The sequence below is a fragment of the Lineus longissimus genome, chromosome 10 (assembly GCF_910592395.1).
Source record: "Lineus longissimus chromosome 10, tnLinLong1.2, whole genome shotgun sequence".
Lineage (NCBI taxonomy): Eukaryota > Metazoa > Nemertea > Pilidiophora > Heteronemertea > Lineidae > Lineus > Lineus longissimus.
The window spans coordinates 7077255-7096142 of NC_088317.1; the positions used below are offsets into that span (position 1 = coordinate 7077255).

The following is an 18888-nucleotide window of genomic DNA, read 5'->3' on the forward strand; positions in this document are numbered from 1 at the left end:
GAAAGTGTCCCCAAATATCTCTACTTCAAATTACAGAGATGGTTCGTTTGGCTTTGGAACAGGTCTCCGAGCAGGTGATTGCACATTCTTTCTATGCAGCACGCATCGGTCGTCAAAATGACACGGTCCCTGCAGAACTTCCTGGAAATGATGATGATCAACATGACAGTATTGAATTCTATGACATTCCGGAAGAGGTCGAATTCCAGCCAGATGATGATGATTCTGATGATGAGACTTTCATAGGCAAAGAGCTGCTAACATTTCCAGTCCCAGGTGTAATTCAATAAAGAATGATAGGGTGAATTTGATCAACTCGACTTTCTTCTTGGTTCCCCCCCCCCGACGTTCCTCCCATACGCCAACTCTTCACATTAATTTTTGACTATTCAGTGTTCGAAGGGTTAATGACTGTAATTTTCATCAGGAGGGCTATAATGACGAGAACGATGAGATCAAATCTTTCAGTGACCCCGTCTTGACCCGTCAAGGGTTAATGTCACTCCACTAACCTGGACTCTGCGCCGCCAGATGCGTAGTGACTGTCACCCTTGAATTACCCCCAACAGGAATAACAACCCTTGCCTGTTTAATCATGAGCGGTGGGCAGTGACCTATTCCACAGAAGCTGACAATAGGCCTATTGAAGGCCTTTACGAAGGCAGTTCCGGCGGTACATATTCTGGTCACAAGATCTATTACTGACCTATGATTCACGGTAAGGTGTACACTGTTCAAAAAGCCTATCGGTCGCTAATGGCAAGAGATTAGAGTATCTTATTTTGCACTCCGACAGAACATATCTGCATCAAATCAATGAGAAGGCAAAATTAGGACCTGACCAGCAATCAAACCTTGGACCTCTTGACCTGACAGGCACTGGTGCTTCTGACAGTTCCTACATTTATTAGAATGCTTCAGTACGGAGGATTTACATAAGAAGCTGGAATGCCATCTGATCTCATGCTACATGTGCCACAGCCAGCTCGAAACCTAACTTCATACAAAATTGGACTGAACCAACAATACTGCATCAATTTGCTGTTTGAAAACATGCCTATCTAAAATGATTATTTGTACCAACATGCACACGAAGAAAATATCCTAACTGCCTACTCTATGAATGACAATCATGCCAACTGACTATTCCAGAGGCACAAACACTAATATCGAAGGAAGCCTATAGGCAGGAGCCAGGTACTGTAGGTGTCTCCACCATCTCACAGCACATTCAACAACAATTCATGCTTGGACCAGTAGTTCTAAACGTAATATTGGTTAAAATTTACAATCCCCAATCGGAAATGACGTATTTTGATTGCATTTAACTAATGTATATATCCATTGAACAGTGGCACTTCTTTAGTCATCCGATGACATTTTTTTGGGCTGTGAACAGGGAGTGTAAACTCGTTCCGAACTATTTTTATCACTAATTCACCATGACCAATTTGATCTGTTCGCTCTGCCTATAGTCCCCCTTCAGCAGATTTGAAATGCTCTCCAAAGTTCGAAGCCAAATCCACTTTCTCGAAAACAAAAATTTATTTTTTAGATCTTCCATGGCTCTCAATACTGGGAGAAGTTGTATTTAAATACTGGGAGAAGTCTATCAACTCTGTGCATAGGAAAACATTGTCAACAAATTTTTTTTGCATGGTACTGAATAAAATTTGGCAAAATAAGTATGTGATATTTACAAATAACCCTAGACATAAAATATACTTGTCTATACGTTAAATCTAATAAGTTTTACTACATTGTTGTATAACACCTTGCGAGCAATGCACTTGTACCATTGTAGTCAGATAAAATGCATTAGGCCTCGTTTTAGCCTAACAAATTTTGTTATAAACATAATTTATGTAACTGCCAGGGTGAATATAAGATTTGGAACAAATAAAACATTTGGATAATACAGAAATCTAGCCAAACATAGATTTATATGTTTTTTTTGGAAAAGATCTTGATATCTCAATATTGAAAGTGGTTGTCTCAGCAAGAACATTTTGTCAAAATCATTTCAGCCAAAGCTTTGGCGAGATGCCTGACACCAATACTGTATAAGACAGAGATATTCTTGTGTCCTTAATTTTTGTGTTTTTTGACATTTACAGATATTCACAAAAATACATGGCCGTGAAAAAACCCAAACTAATTAAATTGCTGTTAAAGGGTTCTCAAAAAAACTTAACTAGAATATGCAAACATTGCAATTTCACAACCCCGATGAGTAAAATGGCCGCAAATATTTCTGGTTTACTGTACCTAAGGGTTTGGTTTCAATTCATTTTAGCATCTGACCAATATTGAGAAAGCAGTGTACTGGTAAATGGACAAATTGCTGAGTGACAGCAAGATCTAGTCTTAATGAATTTTTAGTGAAAGATCTAGAGAAAAGACAAAATGCACACTCTGTTTGTTATAGCTCCCGATTTTGAAATAGTAGCCTTCACCAATGTGGCCCGTTGGCAACCAGATAGTTGAAAATCATGAGAACAACAGCCAAATGCACCATATTGAACTTGATATTTACCCCATCACCTGGCTAATTCCTTTTACGAAATGAGCTAAAAAAGCTCTCCCAGCAATGGTGTCCCATAAAATGTGAAATGATCTCGTCTCTTGCCCCTCTTACTATCAAGCCAGATCCAATAGTCTCCAAATGCTGAGCCTGCATTCTTCGGTCTCACGCATGCAAAGAAAAAATTCAACCTCAAAATGCCTTTATGAACAGGAAGAAACATAATACATAGCTCACGTGTGGTGAATTCTGGAAAGATTTTGCATGACAACGTGATCATCAACTGGTGAATTAGAAACCAGAGGGTTGAATTTCTAATACAATAATTTTCTTTTCTGATTTAAAAATCTTCAACAATTTTTTCCTTACGTGGATACAAAAAAAACACATGGTTCTGAATTAAGATTATCTGTGAAAAATACACAGCTGTTGAAATATGTATTTAAAGGTAGAGAAACACAAAGCCTGTAAGAACACCATTTGCCGGCTTTTCTCTAAAAAGAGAAAGTAAATGGACATACTGAGAGTGAGGTGCACTGTCCTCTGGTATCTTATGTGTGCTATGATATTGATCATACAGGTGGTCATGTGAAACAAATTTCAAGTTCATAGCTTTAGCGGTTAAGAAACATGCCATATTTACGCCAATTGACCTCTGTGACCTTGAAAACGTATCCTTGCTAGGGGAACCTACCATTCTGCACATGTATTCAGCTAGATAAGGGTATAACAAGTATTTACATAATTAATGCTGAAATACAACAAAGCAACAAGTAATCTGAATATAAACATGACTCGATGTTCACACCCGTAAATCAAATACTGGTTCATCAACAAATTTGCTAAATCACAATCAATTTTACAGGAAAATAATCAAAATTCTTGTCGATAAAACCATTGGAATTATCAGAGATCATCCACTGCTTTAATATTATACAATGTAGCTAATATTCTCTCCTATTGAAGCAATTGTCAGTATGTCCACCACCACAGGGACCTAGCCTTAATGATGAACATCTAGAACCTAGAGGGAAACGAAACAAAATCAGATATCAAATGGAAATCAAAATATCAAATTGAAAATGAAGTTTGACAACTGACATCTGATATCCGACTAAGTTCACAATGATGCCAACATGCACCTAACGGACTAGACAGAAGTACTGTTCTCATAATTCCCAATTTCCTTGCATGTATTTTTGATGAGTTTTCTTCATTTCGAGGGGAGCATTTTGCTGGTTATATTTTGTTTTGAGGAAGCGCTGTTGTCCCAAAAACTGACCTTCCTTGCAAAATATGTCTCTAAAATGTTTGTTTTTGGCCAAATTTAAAAAAAATCAAAGCAAAAATGATGATCTTTTAATGTCTGCTTTCAAACCCTATTGAGAAGGCAAAAAATACCGAAATTTCCCTAAAATCAGAAATGTTACATCCCTGAAATGTATGTACTGGGTCCAGAGATTTGGGTGGCGGAATACACAAATGCTGCAATAGGAAAACTATGATAATTCTGCCCGAGCACCACTGCCGCAGTAAAATCCCTGGCTTTGGTGAAGCAGCCATTGGGCCACCAGTGATTTTCAGACCTTATTGATAATGTGCACACCTAAAAATTTATTACAAATTTTATCGTCAAATTGTGCCCAAAATTTTCTCAAGAGTAAAAAAACTCTCTAGCCATATCGAAAAATTGCCTTGAATGCAAATAACAGAATTTGCACATGACAATGTACCCTCTATCACTTTTCTATACATGAACATGAGCAACAATTATATTATTTTTGTCTGTGCCACAAGTTAATAGAAATTAACCAGAAACCACACATGCCAACTTTTAGAATAAATGTTAACCAATAGTCACAACAGCAACACTGAAATCTATATTCAAGTGTATTATTTACATCACTGAAACATCTCAAATTCAATTTTGAACAGGTGGCGTAGGCTTTCAGAATAACATCAACTTGGACGCCTAAATCAAGTGGAGCCTACACTTCGATGGAGCCTTTGCTTTGATTGCGTCATCTGCACGTCCGCTAGTGCACAAATAGTTTTACCTCATGGTATTTCAACGCAAAAACTAAACCTATAGAGCTCATACACCACATTATCACCTTGACTGCCAACCTCAAATTTTTCGCCTACACCATTTGCCATAGCTTTTGCACAGTAGGTTGGCAACGCATAAGCTGTGCATATAACACACATTGGGGCTCACTCTTCACCTCTGGAGGTAAAAACCTTCATTCAAATCTGCTTGTAACTGGCACAAGGATAGAGTATGTCAAAAGGGTTTGCTAACTTAGTTCGGCACTGGTGAAAATCACGAGTATTGAATTGATAGAATAGGGGCCTACTGTGGAACAGAAAAATTTTGCTTGCAGAACATTTTCCCAAAATTTGCGACTACAGTAGGTCATGTTTGCGAAAATCTTCTCAGCTAGTATTCCATGTCATTGTTGCCATGTTTCCACAGGGGCATTGCTTCCAGCTCCGCCCTAGTCAAGGTGAATAAGGAGACCCCATCACCCTCCGTATAATCACACACAAACGTCACACCTATTGAAGGACTTTCACCTAACTAACACCAATATTTGTTAGCTTTAGGATTAATTACTCGACAGATTGAGTCTCGTGAAGATAAAATTGATTTTAGTAAACTAAAAAACATCTGCTCCAATACACTAAGAACACTATTTCAAAATAGACAATTTAATTTTTTTGGAAAGAGGTTGCCTTCCAAAACAATTAACGTGACTGACATTGACAACTTGTACCACGAGTAAACTCATAGTTGGCAACCTGCATGAAATGCTCAAGATTTGAATAAAATGTTTTTCTTCCCCAGTAAATGAAGAATGAGCCTTCATAACTGTTCTTTTATGACTATTCTGCCTTAACAATACAATATGCATTGGTTGATGCTAGAATGATAAGGTGACACTAGAATCTGTTTCCCTTACTGCGAGTTAACTAACTCGTAGAGGTAAAGGAACTTGTAGTCGGTAGTCAAAGTGTTAACATGGGGCAAATGATATCAATATCAAAGTGTTATCATTGATTTATACAAAACAATACTCATTTCAAATTGAATTCAGATCGAAGAGCATGTACATAAATATAACCTTCAACAAAAAGAGATAATAAAAGTGTTTGTAATTTTACACTTCATATCATTCTTTGATAACATGGCCTGCAAAATCATGAACAAAACCTGATTATATTGCCATTTTCTTCAGGTTTTACATTGTTTAAAAATATACAAGTACATGTACATGTACATTAATTGTTGCACGATATACATTTGTGCCGCAGCCATCCAGATTTGTACACTTTAGGTGTACAATCTGAACTTTTTGGGTCAGTTTTACACAAAATTGTATCAATTGTTTACCAAAATGTGATCTAATCATATCCAAAAAGCTTTGAAATAACGATGATTTGTTTTAAACACACAGTTTGTACGTCTTCTGTTGCAATCTTACAGCTTTATGTCAGCGATAGAACACTTTACTTAATTGACTACTTAATTACAGTAGAACCTCTCTATTAAGGACACCCTTGGGACTGACAAGTACTGTCCTTAATAGAGAGATGTCCTGATTAAAGAGGTCAAATTGAATGAAAACACACAATTTGGGACCAAAACTATTGTCCTTAATAGAGAGGCGTCCGCAAAGAGAGGTTCTACTGTAATAGTGACAGCCCTGCATGCCAGAAATAAGAAAGTTATCTTATCCAATTTGAGTTCACATAACCTCTTGACTACCGCCGACCGCTACAGCGGTCGCAATCAAATACACGTTTTTACCGCCAACCGCTCGCTATGATAGACCTTTCTGTATATTGTTTGGTATGATCTGACTCGACTCACTTGGTGTATAGTGACGTAGGCATGTCATCTGCTACCCACCAACTCGAACTAGGTCGTATAGATGGTGCTGCGGTGGCGGCGAACACAGAGGTTTTACCAGACGCACGTGGCTGCACATAGTATACAATAATACCAAAAAGGCTCCGGTATGGAACGGTTCGAACGGCCCGGTAGTCAAGAGGTTAATGCGCTATCAGGCAGTTCTTTGACTGGATCTAGGAACTCCCTCTATGTGTACACTGTAACAAGGAAAATACTTGTGGCACATTTTATATTTGGTTGCGTACCTTTTACCGCCAAACTTTACAATTTGTATTCATACGCATAATGCATGCAGATTTTGCGGAATTACAGGAGCTGCAATGCATAATGTATTAACCAAATGATTTTGTGCTTGTTTATTTTGCGAATCAAGTCAGACCGCAAAATTAAAATTCCTGTAAAGTTTTTCCAAATTGCAGTTAACTTTACACTGTGTGTGCATAACTAATCCATCTCATAAAACATCCAATGTCATACCCAAAACCATCTCTCCCAGTATAATAGTGTAACATTGCTGGCAAAATCATACTCCACGCTTAAAAATTGAATCCTTGGCTGAAATGTAAGCCATGTTCACCAAACGAGAAAAAACTGAAAATTAATCCAGTGATGTTATTAGGACTCATCTCCGTATCAGGCCATACATGAACTGCTAATGAAAATGCAATACATCACACCTGTGTAATCTATGAGTGTCCCGAATGATTTGACCAGGCCTCCCTAGACGGTCACACTACGGATGCTATACATCCGTGTAGTGCCAACTAGCCAAATCGTGTATAATCCATGTTCATCCTATTTGATTCCATCAGGCTATACTTCTACTTATTTGCCCATTTCTGAATCAGTTTTCCCAAAACAATAGCCCCAAAACAGAGCCTTCAGATTGGCTGATTTTTTGATTGGACCAAACCATTGAACTTATCCCAAATTCTGTGTTCAGAAATCATTGAATGCAATACATTGCTGTGGAGTGCCACCTTTCAGACAAAAGTATAACCCTTGTCTGTCCCATGTGATCCTATCAGGCCACTCTACTTATACAAAATGCTCAAGTCAAGGGCAACCTAACACACAGAATTATAATCCATGTTCATCTTTTCGTTATCGTCGCCATCTGCGGTCACAACCGCTGACGCAGGCATATCCTTAAGTAACGGCGCCTTGTCCCCCACATCTTCCTCATCACTTGAACTAACCGAATGCTTCCCGTTTCCATTACACTCATTCTCATTCTGTAAGTCCTGAAAACTTGGTGAAGTCACTGTTATTTTTGGCCCTTCAATATACTCACCTTCTGAACTGGAATCAGAATATTCCTCACTCGAGTCTGTTTCATCATCATTTCCGTTCTCATCATTTTGAAGATCGTTCAAACTCGGTGAAGTCACGGTTATCTTTGGGACACCCATATCATCAGTTTCTTGCTTTTTTGTGTTTCTATCCCCACTCTCCTCCAATCCTTTTTTAGAAGCTTTGTCTTTTTCAGCGTTGGAATCATCATCATGTAAGTCCTGTATACTAGGCGATGTAACAGTAATTTTTGGTACATCCATGCTATCATCATCCTTTGCCCGTTTTTTTCCATCATCAGCTATTTTGTTAAGACTTGGTGAAGTCACAGTAATTTTCGGTTTCATGTTGTCATTTGCGGCAGTCTCCTTGTCAGAAACACTCGTGTTTGATTCAGGACCATGAGAATCCGAAGAAACATTAGTTCGTTTTTTGTTGTTATTCGGATGACCACTAGAGGAGCCAGTGGGGCCCTCCTCATCAGAGTCATCTCCATGGAGATCTTGAACACTCGGCGATGTTACTGTTATTTTTGGCATCAGTTCATCATCGCCCAGAACACTTGTCGTTTTAGGGTAAACTTCATCATTTTTGACTTCTTCGGTTTCGCCGTGTAAATCATGATAACTTGGTGACGTGACATGTATCTTTGGGACCCGGACTCGTGAGCAAGCTCCAGAAGGAGGCGGTGCATGTATCGGCGGCTCCTCACCCGTCAACATTTTCATTTCTCTTTGCAGCGACAGTGGTATTGACGACATATCAATATCAATATCAATATCCGGCTCTGAATCGGCATGTGCCAATAATGGAGAATCCTCATTTACATCATCATCGTCAAAATCTGGATTCGACGACAGGTCATGTGATTCACTGCAAGGACTACTCAAAGATTCACTTACATGATTCGGGCCATTCATAATCACTTTATCCACGGATGATGTAACAGAAACCTTCTTTTCAGAAATGTTTGCTTTTTCTGGTTGCGGTTTCCTCCCTTCGTGTGCCACACGGGCAATTTCCTCCAAATGGTAAGCCTCTGTGTCACCTGTGCTCTGTACCATATCATAGAAGAAGCCTTGCTTCGATGTGATGAGACTGTGCGGTTGATCAAACTCTACTACCCGTCCTTCATCAAGCACCTAAAACAGAAAGTTGAAGTTTTAGATCATATGCACTCAAGGCTCCTTTCCTCAACAGTTTCTTCAGTCCATCATTCATTTCATGACAAAACAGGTAGTAATGGGCCACTTACAATTGTCGGCCACTCTATTGCTACACCATTTTGTCAAGTGATCTGTGACTACCAAACACTTCCTACTGTAAGGTGGCTGACCACTGTATGGTGGCTGACTACTGCATGGTGGCTAACTACTGTATGGGGGCCCACTACTCCCTATTCACTCTATTTATTGGTTTACAATGTGATCCTTATTTCCGTCACTGAATTTGTGTTTTCCGTCGATTTTCTCCTTGAAATCTGTCACCACAGGTCTTATCATTGTTCATAGCCAAGTTGAATTTATATACAGTTTTGTCTCTCATCACATCTATTTTGTATAAATTGCCGGGTTTTTGAGAAAGGTTGTTTTTGTGGTCATTTGTCCATTTATTTCGTGATGGCTCTCACAACATTGCTCATTACTATATTGCCTCTAAATTTACAGTTACATTACCATTAGCTAGGCCCAGTTCCCCAAAATGGTTGAATCTGTGGTGGTGTGGGCACACGGGAGAAATTTTTTAATTTCGGCACTGTGCGAGTTTGGAGAAATTTATGTATCGACATGACGTCACGGCCACGTGCATGGCTATATTTAAAATATCGATTGTAAACACTCATTATTTCATCAAAATCTCTCAAATCTCACTGAACGACTTTAATTACTGAATTCATTTTTGAACGCAGAGCTGGATATTAATGCGAGTCAAGACATCAGTGACTTTTCTGGTGGAGACATTGAGCCGTTTGTATAATCTTGTGTGCGCAAATTGAAAAATTGGGATGAAGCAAGAAACCAAGTGAATTCAATATGTCCAGCACTCAATGGTGCTGGACATAATAAGTACACGACATTTCCTGAAAACTTCATGACATTTGGGTTTAAGAAGGGAGTTGCTCAGTTGTGTTGTCCTTTGGACCTCAGACTGTTGCCCAACAACAAAATCCAGCAAATATTTCATATTGACCATAGTTTAGTTTTTTAGTGCTGATGAAAATGCCAATGACATCTAGGACATTATTTTTATGTCCAATTTCACAGTAATTAATCCCAGCACCAAGCCCACCCCTTCGTAATATTTGGCAGCTAAGATACGCATGTTTGACTGTTACATGGCTCAGCCATTTGAGTAAATGATATGATTGAAATATTTATTTTCTATCAAGCGTGAGACACTTGTATTTGACTGAATCGTTACTCCATTGCATATGACCACTTTCTTAATATTTTCCAAACTACTGTATTAACCTGCCGAATATGTAAAACAAAATGCCCACAAAAGTTTGCAGGATCAGTCTTATTTCAAGAAACGTACCAAAAGTCGATCCGAGTCCATGATTGTGTGGAGGCGATGGGCGATCGTCAGGACCGTGCATTCCTGAAACTTGGCCCGAATTGTCTCTTGAATCAATGCATCCGTTCTGAAAGATTGAATAAAACCAAATTAGGATTTTTTATGGCATGATTTTGCAATTTCAGAGTTGGCACCATCTAACACTGATGCTTCATCAACACTGGCACAAAAACTGGACAAAACACTTAATTTGGGTTTTTCGCAAAGACAACTTTTATACTGACTTAGGGGAACTCTTTCAACACAGGAATATTTTTTGGGAAGAATACGACAAGTGCATTTGGCACAATACAGGTAAAAGAGTAAAGAAGTGCCAACATGAAAAAAAAAGTATCTAAAAATATTGATACCTAGTCATACGTCCTGATCGCGGTCTGGAGGGTAAATATGAACACAAATTAGTATGTGCGCAAATGTTGGTATACTCCAGCCAAATAATGACACGTCACTTTGTCGCCTTCGCCCATACCATGAAAAAAATGATTTCACCCATCCAGCTGGGAAGGTCAGAACTTTGGGGAGTTGATAATACCCCTAGCAGGTATTCAACTCAAAAAAAGAACCAAAGCAGCAGTCAACATAACCCTGCACCCCTCAGGACAGGCAAATGAAACTTAGTCAACACATGGCATTTTTTTTCTTTGGCCAGGATTCACCACTTCTGTTTAATAACTGGATAATGTTTGTGTGCCTTTTATCAATACATCATCACAAAAAATATTTTGCCGCAAAAGAGAGAATCTAAGATGCAGGAGGAGTTCACCACTCTTTTGGCAAATTTTTTACTGAATAAAAAAGTACCAGTCATTTTCTATCAAAAAATGATGAAGAGGTACTCTGCCAAACAAAAGAAAAGTCACTTCACAACGTGGCAGTGAGCACGGCTTGGTTTACAGGGAGTTAATGTTGTCATTTGTAACGTGTCACGCCGCCTGTCTAATGCGTCACTTTACATGTACAGTGGAACCTCTCTTAGTGGACACCTCTCTATTAAGGACAACCTCTCTATTGAGGACAGTAGTTTTACTCCCAAATTGGTTGTTTCTATTCAATTTGACCTCTCTAATCAGGACACCTTTCTATCAAGGACAGCACTTGTCAGTCCCGAGGGTGTCTTTGATAGAGAGGTTCTACTGTAGACTGAACAAGACACTTCCAAAATGTTGGCTCCACAGTCACAGGTGTCACACATGACACTAGTCACCCTCTGTCATGTCATGTCATGACATGACATGAAGGCGAAACTCACACTCCAAGTCAATGAACGAACATGCTCGTGACGAGTGAAAATTGACATCGTGAATTATACACAACCCTTGCCCTTCATGTCCATTTTTCAGATTATCTGCAGAAGGAAGGACATTTTCCGTGAATAAGCTGAGATGAAGCATTAGTTCGCAGTATTTTCCAGTGTAAACGGATCTCAGAGACCAAAATGAAGAAAACGTTTTGAAAGTCACCGATTGATGTGTGCCATGACGGAGAACTGTTGTAAACACTTACCTTGGGTCCACATTTGCAGTTGCCTCATCAATAACTAGAATTTTATTCCTGCGTAGCACCGCCCTTGCCAGACAGATCAACTGTCGCTGCCCAACACTGAAATTTGAGCCTCCTTCTGAGATACTACACTCCAGTCTTCCCGGAAGATCTTCAATTACAGGTTTTAGTTCCACCTGCAGGAATATAAAATAGTGGGTATGGTATTCTGTGAAATTTTTGCAATGCTAAAAAGATAAGCAGATTGACACTGTACTACTTTTCATTACTGTCGTCACAGTAAGCATTTGAAATAACTCAAAACTTCTGAGCGGAGTACTACTCTAATTTCCACAAGTAAGTTGATTTCTTGGAGAAAATCGGTGGATTTCTTGGATAGAGTCTTTTTCTTGATAAATTTCACGCATTTTAGTTTCATGCTTTGATCCCAGATTGCAAATGTAAAATGTCTACAAAATGTTCATGATTGTCGGTGATTGCAATGAGATACAAGAAATTATGTTGACAGGTCTTGTTTAGATGTACTGGCACTGACGTGAAGTTCATATTAACTCTTTCTGAACATAGAGGCATAAACAGAGCCACTACACCACAACCTTTTTAAATACCCTTAACGGGACAATACAGGCAGCAGCTAGGCAGGCAAGATAAAGTTACACAAAGTCGCCAGTATGGGTCTCTCACATCTCACAGTAGGTCGAAATGATTCACGCTTGTACAAGGAATATATTTAGTGCAGAGTCTGACATGACCAAGGGCCCTTTACTGTGAATACTAGTCACTTGAAGATGGCCAAATTAGCCCCTCTGCTCCTGCCTAAAGTACCCCTTTAAGGTTAATCTCCACATGAATGTTTTATGTTAGGAATCAGGCACCATGCCTTAGGTATCATTTTACACCACATTACCCATTCACACTTGATTTGAACATGATACACAAAATCAAACACTTATTTGATGATAGGCCTTTAATATCATCAAAAACAATTTATAGTACCATCCACAACGGCTGACTTCTAGGGCTATTTCACAGTCAATCAAAGCGTCAGACCTTCTAAAAGAGTCAAGAAGATATAATATGATCCAGTGGAGACTGAAAGCACATACACATATGCCCCTCTCATCGGCCCACCCCGCAGTCAAAACCCGAAAACAGTTCCTCACCTCATCCAAAGCTCGCCACAAATCAACGTCCGCATACTGACTGAAAGGATCCAGGTTCTTCCTCAGAGTTCCAGAAAACAACGTCGGATCCTGTGGAATGATAGAAATCTTCCTCCTCAGGTCATGAAGGCCAATATCGGTGATCTGTATGCCGTCAATCTTCAGGTCACCAGAGGGCTCGGCCATACGAAACAGCATTGCCATGAGGGAGCTCTTGCCAGCACCTGTTCTTCCAACGATCCCTATCTGGAAGGAAAAAAGTAATTTTTGGTTGAAATTTGGTTCATACTCACTAATTTGTTTTTTAAATTAGGGGGGTCTGAGTTTTTACTCCTAAACGACGTGGCAATGTATGTGTACATTACACTAATCAAGATTGTTGCGTCCCAAAGGAGTTGCAGTGCGCAATCTGTGGATCCATTTTATTTCAATGGTATCTGAAATTTGAAATCAATCACCACACGTCATTTGCATGACTCTCGGATCACATTCAGCCACAGAAACCCCCACCCAATCTCTGAGACATTCTGGTCAGAGCCAAATTTAGATGGTTTACCCGTACCTTCTCTTTTGATTTGATGTGAAATTTGATGTCTTTCAAAACGAGTGGATTGTCAGAGCTGTATCGGAAGTTCACTCCATCTGCCGTTATCGTACCCTCCGATGGCCAGTCCTTGGGCGGCTTCTTCTCTGGGTCAGAATCTAAAGCCTTCTCAGACGATATGGCCGAATACTCCAGGATCCGCTCCACAGATACCATCTGGTTCTCAACCTCTGTACTCTGGCGGACACCCCACTGGAACATGCCCATCAATGCAATCGCGTACGTCACGGACAGGCCCACCAGGCCACCATCCAGAGCTGGAAAGTAATAGGAAGGACAATGCTTACAGACATTTTAAATACAAAATCGCTTTACAGCAGGATAGGTGGTGACCTTCGCCTACATCACACCAGTTTTTGACATTTCCAGACTTTGTCATGGCGGCAAAAATCCTCTTTTTTGGCACTTGAATGGCAGAATTAACTGCCAGAGGTATTTCATGCATCAGCACAGAAATATATGGCGAGTTGTGATTATCTGGATGTAAATGTCTCATAAGCAAACTGTTTTTCAGAAGATTCTAGCAATCTACTTCCACTTCAAATTGAATATTTCTGCTTCATTTTACTTACATTTTGCAGAGAAAACGCTGCAGAAGCAGACAATCGACACAAACACAGAACACAGGAAATCAAGGCGTACGGCAAACCATCGTGTCGTCACCAGGAAGAGGTACCATGCTTCTGTATGTTGGTCTTGATGTTTTTGATACTCAGTAATGAACGCCTCTTCAACGCCGTATGCCCGCACTGTGTGTAAACCGTTTAGGGTGGCGCTCAGGTGGGAATAGATCGGGCTGCGAGCTGCAAGAAAATATCAGGCACATTATATCACAATTGTCAAGCCATGCCAGTGGTTGTTATAAGCCACATAAGCGGCGTTTATACCATACAATTTGACCCGGCTTATTTAACCCGGTTCGTCCCCACCATACTTTCTCGCCCTCAAGGTAAGCTCGTCATGGAGCTATAAATAGCATCAACGATAGATAAATGGCTGTAGGATGGCCATAGCATGACAGTGTGGTTTGTGTTTACATGTGTGATTCTAATCTCCACAAAGATTCAAATAAGTTTATTCTATCGTAAATCATGTACTGATACATGATAGATACGTGAAGTGAAATAAACTTGGGCAAGTGCCAGATCTAAACTATAGTGCAACCAAATACAATGTAAAAATCGTCTATGATTACAGAGTATACCGGTATAATGAGGAGAGTTCCAACAAGCGCCATCTGTAGCCAGGCTCAGTAAACATTATAACCAAGCTTTTTATGTCCCCACCATGCCCAAAGCCGGGCTAAATTTTGATTCAGGTCAAAAGGCCCTCCAATCATTGCCAGGTTGAAATCGCCCGGCAATTGGCAGGCCAAACGAATCCGGATCAAATTTTCAAAGGTGTTAATGCAAATAAGCCGGGCCAGACCCGTCATTTTCAAATGGTGTATTAAAATGCCACTATTGTAAGCTGTCACCTTGGGATTAAGCGTAATTAGTTATTATAAAACTCCTCTTGTTCGCCATGTGTATTGTTATAATTCTTGTGTTATATAAGTTTATGTTGTACTTCTGTCGGTTTTGATTGTGTTGCAAATAAAGTTCTCTCGAGTTACATATCAATTTGAGCTTTGTGCGAGGGTTTCCTGCCCCATACTGGCGTGGTGGCAGCCGGATCACGAATCTTCTGTTAAACCGTACCTCTCATGAAAAACAGGACAATTCTTACTACAGCCAGGTCCAGAAGTATGTATCGGTTTTGGCACCTTACGGCTCGATAGGATCCGGCCAGAAACCGATTATGGCTTCGTTTATTACGCAATACGTACATACAATCTATAGCCGGGATGACCAGGGTTTTGCAGTACACGAACCGAAATAAATTACGTTACGGACCTAGGTCATTCAGAGTACTGACCGACGATCATTGACCAATCACTCGACGTGACGTTATGAACCGGAGTGATACGAACCAACACGAACCGGGAAAAAGATAATGGGCCGCATCCTCACCTCATCAATTTGTGATGCCAGGCGGGCGGGGCAAACTTTTATTTCATTCAGAACACAGGGATATTTTGGCTTTCATTGTACCTACGTGATAAGCAGCAGTTAACAACCCGGAAGATAATAAGCCAAAGCTCCTAACATTATTAAAATCCAATGCGCAATTTTCTGTGCTGGCAAGCTTCTAAACTTAACCCGGCAACTACCCACCAATGGCGGCCTAAGTAGAAATCACATGCATCCTATCTAGAATCTGCATCTGCTTTTCCCTATGCTATTCACCACGCTATCTTTTGATTTGACCTGGAATCGAGGTCGACCACCTGCGTCCCATTTTAATTAGAGTCGGCCGGTTTTTTGAGTCAGTCGTATCAGGAGGCAGGACAGGCATTGACGTACGATGGCTCGATGCACTGAAGCGAGATGGTGCAGCAGCTGGTCTTGGTGAAGACTCGATGGTAGCTGACAGTGGCCAATGGCCAATGTCGCACACTCTTGATGGCTTAAACCATCACACTGCAGTAAAGTGGTAAATTAGTAAGTCTCCTTCACTGGAGTTCAATATCATAGATACTGACAGGTTCTAGGTGCTTAATATCCCTGGATGTCTCTTAGAAATAAAGCCTCAGTATGTTCAGAATGATAAATTGGACAACACAGCCATACACAAATGAACACCCACGTGCAACCAATTAAATGTTATAACTATACATACTGACAGCCTCCAGGCGCTTGATATCCCTAGATGACTTCATGTAGTATTGCCTCAGCATGACAAAGAGTATAGCCAGGGGTACGCAGGGGATGAACACCCACGGGTTGACAATGCCTGCCACGAGGATGATACCTAGGCCGAGAAGGAAACACTGAAATAGAAGAAAAAGAAACGGTTCTTGAAAATGGGTCTGACAACTTAACAGAAATCAGTCTTTTGCTGCTCAATCATACTCTTGTGTCAAATTTGATTTTATTCTGACCCCATCAAGATGGTCAATATTTTGATAATAAAGCCTCTCATACAGTTTACATTCCTTGAGCTGGGTGAGCTGTAAGTCTTGGCTCTGAAGCAATGCCAACACAATAAACAATAACGCAGCTGTTACGCTGTTTTTATCAAGATATTTGTTATCAAATATTTTCAATTCAACTCAAATACTTCTTTAAATTTTAAATAGTTCTTATTTAGTGTTTGGACAAGTCTGTATTAACAGTAACTTTAAATTGACATTTCTTATTTGCGGTCATGTATTTTTGCACTATTTCTGTAAATGAAAAAAAAAAAAGGCATGCAAATAATATTACCGCGTTTGCAGCATAGACATTCACAAAAGATAGCATTCACAATACCAGGAATGTCACCAGAGGAGTTTGGGAAGAGCGCCTTTCAGCATTTTCAAATGCAGTTCAAGTACCAAACCCTTTTTTGAGAGAGATAGGAAAATTTTGTATTTGGAGGACTGGGATAGGGAGGGGGCATCACAAGAAATCACCTAGGACAGAACCTTCACAGACGCTGGTGACAAACCTGGTTGAAGATAACAGGTCAAGCAGGTATAAACAAAACAGGCAAACATCACACTATAATACAATATCTTCTTATTTTTATACTATAACAAGTCAGCACATGCACAGCTTCTCTTCTTAAAGGCTGGATAAATGGTATCACTAGTTTTGCAACTTGCACAAGTTTTCTGTTTTATTTTATCCGCTGATATATGATATGTCATTTCTATAAGGCGTCAATAAAGATATATGTATTTAAATTAGTAAGTAGCAAGCAGTTACCTCTAATCTACTAGGAATAAGCATCAAATCACAATGGCATGGGATGTGATCATTATTAGTAAAATATATGTCATGCCACACTGATCACAACAGACCTACCTTGGTATTGACCGAAGCCTGGGCAACTGATCAAGTTAACGGGCCAATTTTCCAAAGGGCACTTAAGGTAGGGCAGACAATTGAGAAATGTTGCTGATGTCTAAACGCTTTGCAGCATATAAAAGATGGTCGAATGAAAATCTAAGATGCACAATTATTGGTCACCCTGCATGTTTAGCTGTTGTGATAAAGAGGCCAATGACTGAGCCGTGTTCAGAGGTAACCTTCCAAACATTTCATACACCCATATCAGATTGCATCTCTGAAAGCATTCACACAAGGTCAATATATCATACAGTGCCTGCAGCAGAGAATGGTATTGCTTTCCTATGTGCACTAGGGGTAACGGCAATACACTGTAAAAGATCTAAATATTCATCCCAAACTTCCCTGAGAGCCCTTGGCCGTACTCAGGAGGGTATGTTTAAGATGATGATCACATTGTTCCTTTGTTGTTTGCCTTTAGACTACGAGCAGAATAACCAGCTGGAAGAGGGGGCTGCTCGAGAATTGCAGTAGCTGCTGCTGCTGCTAGTTTCGTTAAAGATAAATTCTTTCCCAACCAATTTCCTCTTATCTTACTACTTTCTGTCTTATTTTTGATGGCACTTTGAATTCAAACTCATTCCAGTTCAAACACACAGGAAAAAGAAACCAAAATTGAAGCGTAAATAAACTAGTTCATTCAACAGCCAAAGCAGAACATTAAACAAAAGGACTACAAAAAATAACACAAACACAAAGCTAATCTGAGATTGGGATCGGCTGTAAAATAATGAACATATCCTAAAATGACTGGAACTCTGTCATCTGTGACCCTAAAAGCAGGTCAAGGACAAAAGCTGTTTGACAAATCATGTTCCTTAACGCGAGTACTTGCCATAAAAATTTCAGCAGGCATTAGTGGAATTATTGCACATTTTCTTTTTGTTAGCATAACGCCCCCTTGTGGTTTTCGCTTGAAAAACTTGGTTCAAAAGTACAGTCCAAATTACAAATGACATCCCTCCTGCTTCGCATCAGTGACGTGCAACGTCTGCCCTATTTGCGTGCCAATGAGATACGAGTGACGAGTAAATCACGTGCGATCTACGTGCTGGGTAGTGCATCAATGACACGATTTACAGGCAGTCAATTCTGATTCGGACTGTAGTGCAACACCTGAAGCAAAGGTTACACTAAGAGCACTAAATAGCATGCTAGCATTAAAAACTGCATCGACAGTTAACCCTTTGAACCCTGAAGCCCGGTATTCTGGCATGATATCACATGTGTCGTAAACCCGGACGACTGGAATACCGGCATCCACGTGTCTCTGTTGACAAACATTATTTGGCGGCGATTGCGCGAACCAATCAGCTTAATTCTTACATATAGCCTTAGGCAGGCACTGCTGAAGGCCGTGTCGTTTCGATTTAGGA

At 39.9% G+C, this 18888-nt stretch overlaps 1 protein-coding gene across 2 annotated transcripts in view; it reads right to left on the minus strand.

Annotated features, from left to right (window-relative positions):
- Positions 1–2577: 2577 nt before the first annotated feature.
- LOC135494794 (ATP-binding cassette sub-family C member 4-like) overlaps positions 2578–18888 on the minus strand; it is a 107406-nt gene continuing 91095 nt past the window's right edge. For both annotated transcript variants that reach the window (XM_064783078.1, XM_064783077.1), the window contains exons 17-23: positions 16299–16449; positions 14150–14380; positions 13536–13834; positions 12974–13219; positions 11814–11986; positions 10272–10377; positions 2578–8875 (exon numbers count right to left, since the gene is read on the minus strand). In XM_064783078.1, the coding sequence (XP_064639148.1) occupies positions 7508–8875; positions 10272–10377; positions 11814–11986; positions 12974–13219; positions 13536–13834; positions 14150–14380; positions 16299–16449 (2574 nt within the window). In that variant the 3' untranslated portion in view covers positions 2578–7507. The remainder of the gene's footprint in view (positions 8876–10271; positions 10378–11813; positions 11987–12973; positions 13220–13535; positions 13835–14149; positions 14381–16298; positions 16450–18888) is intronic.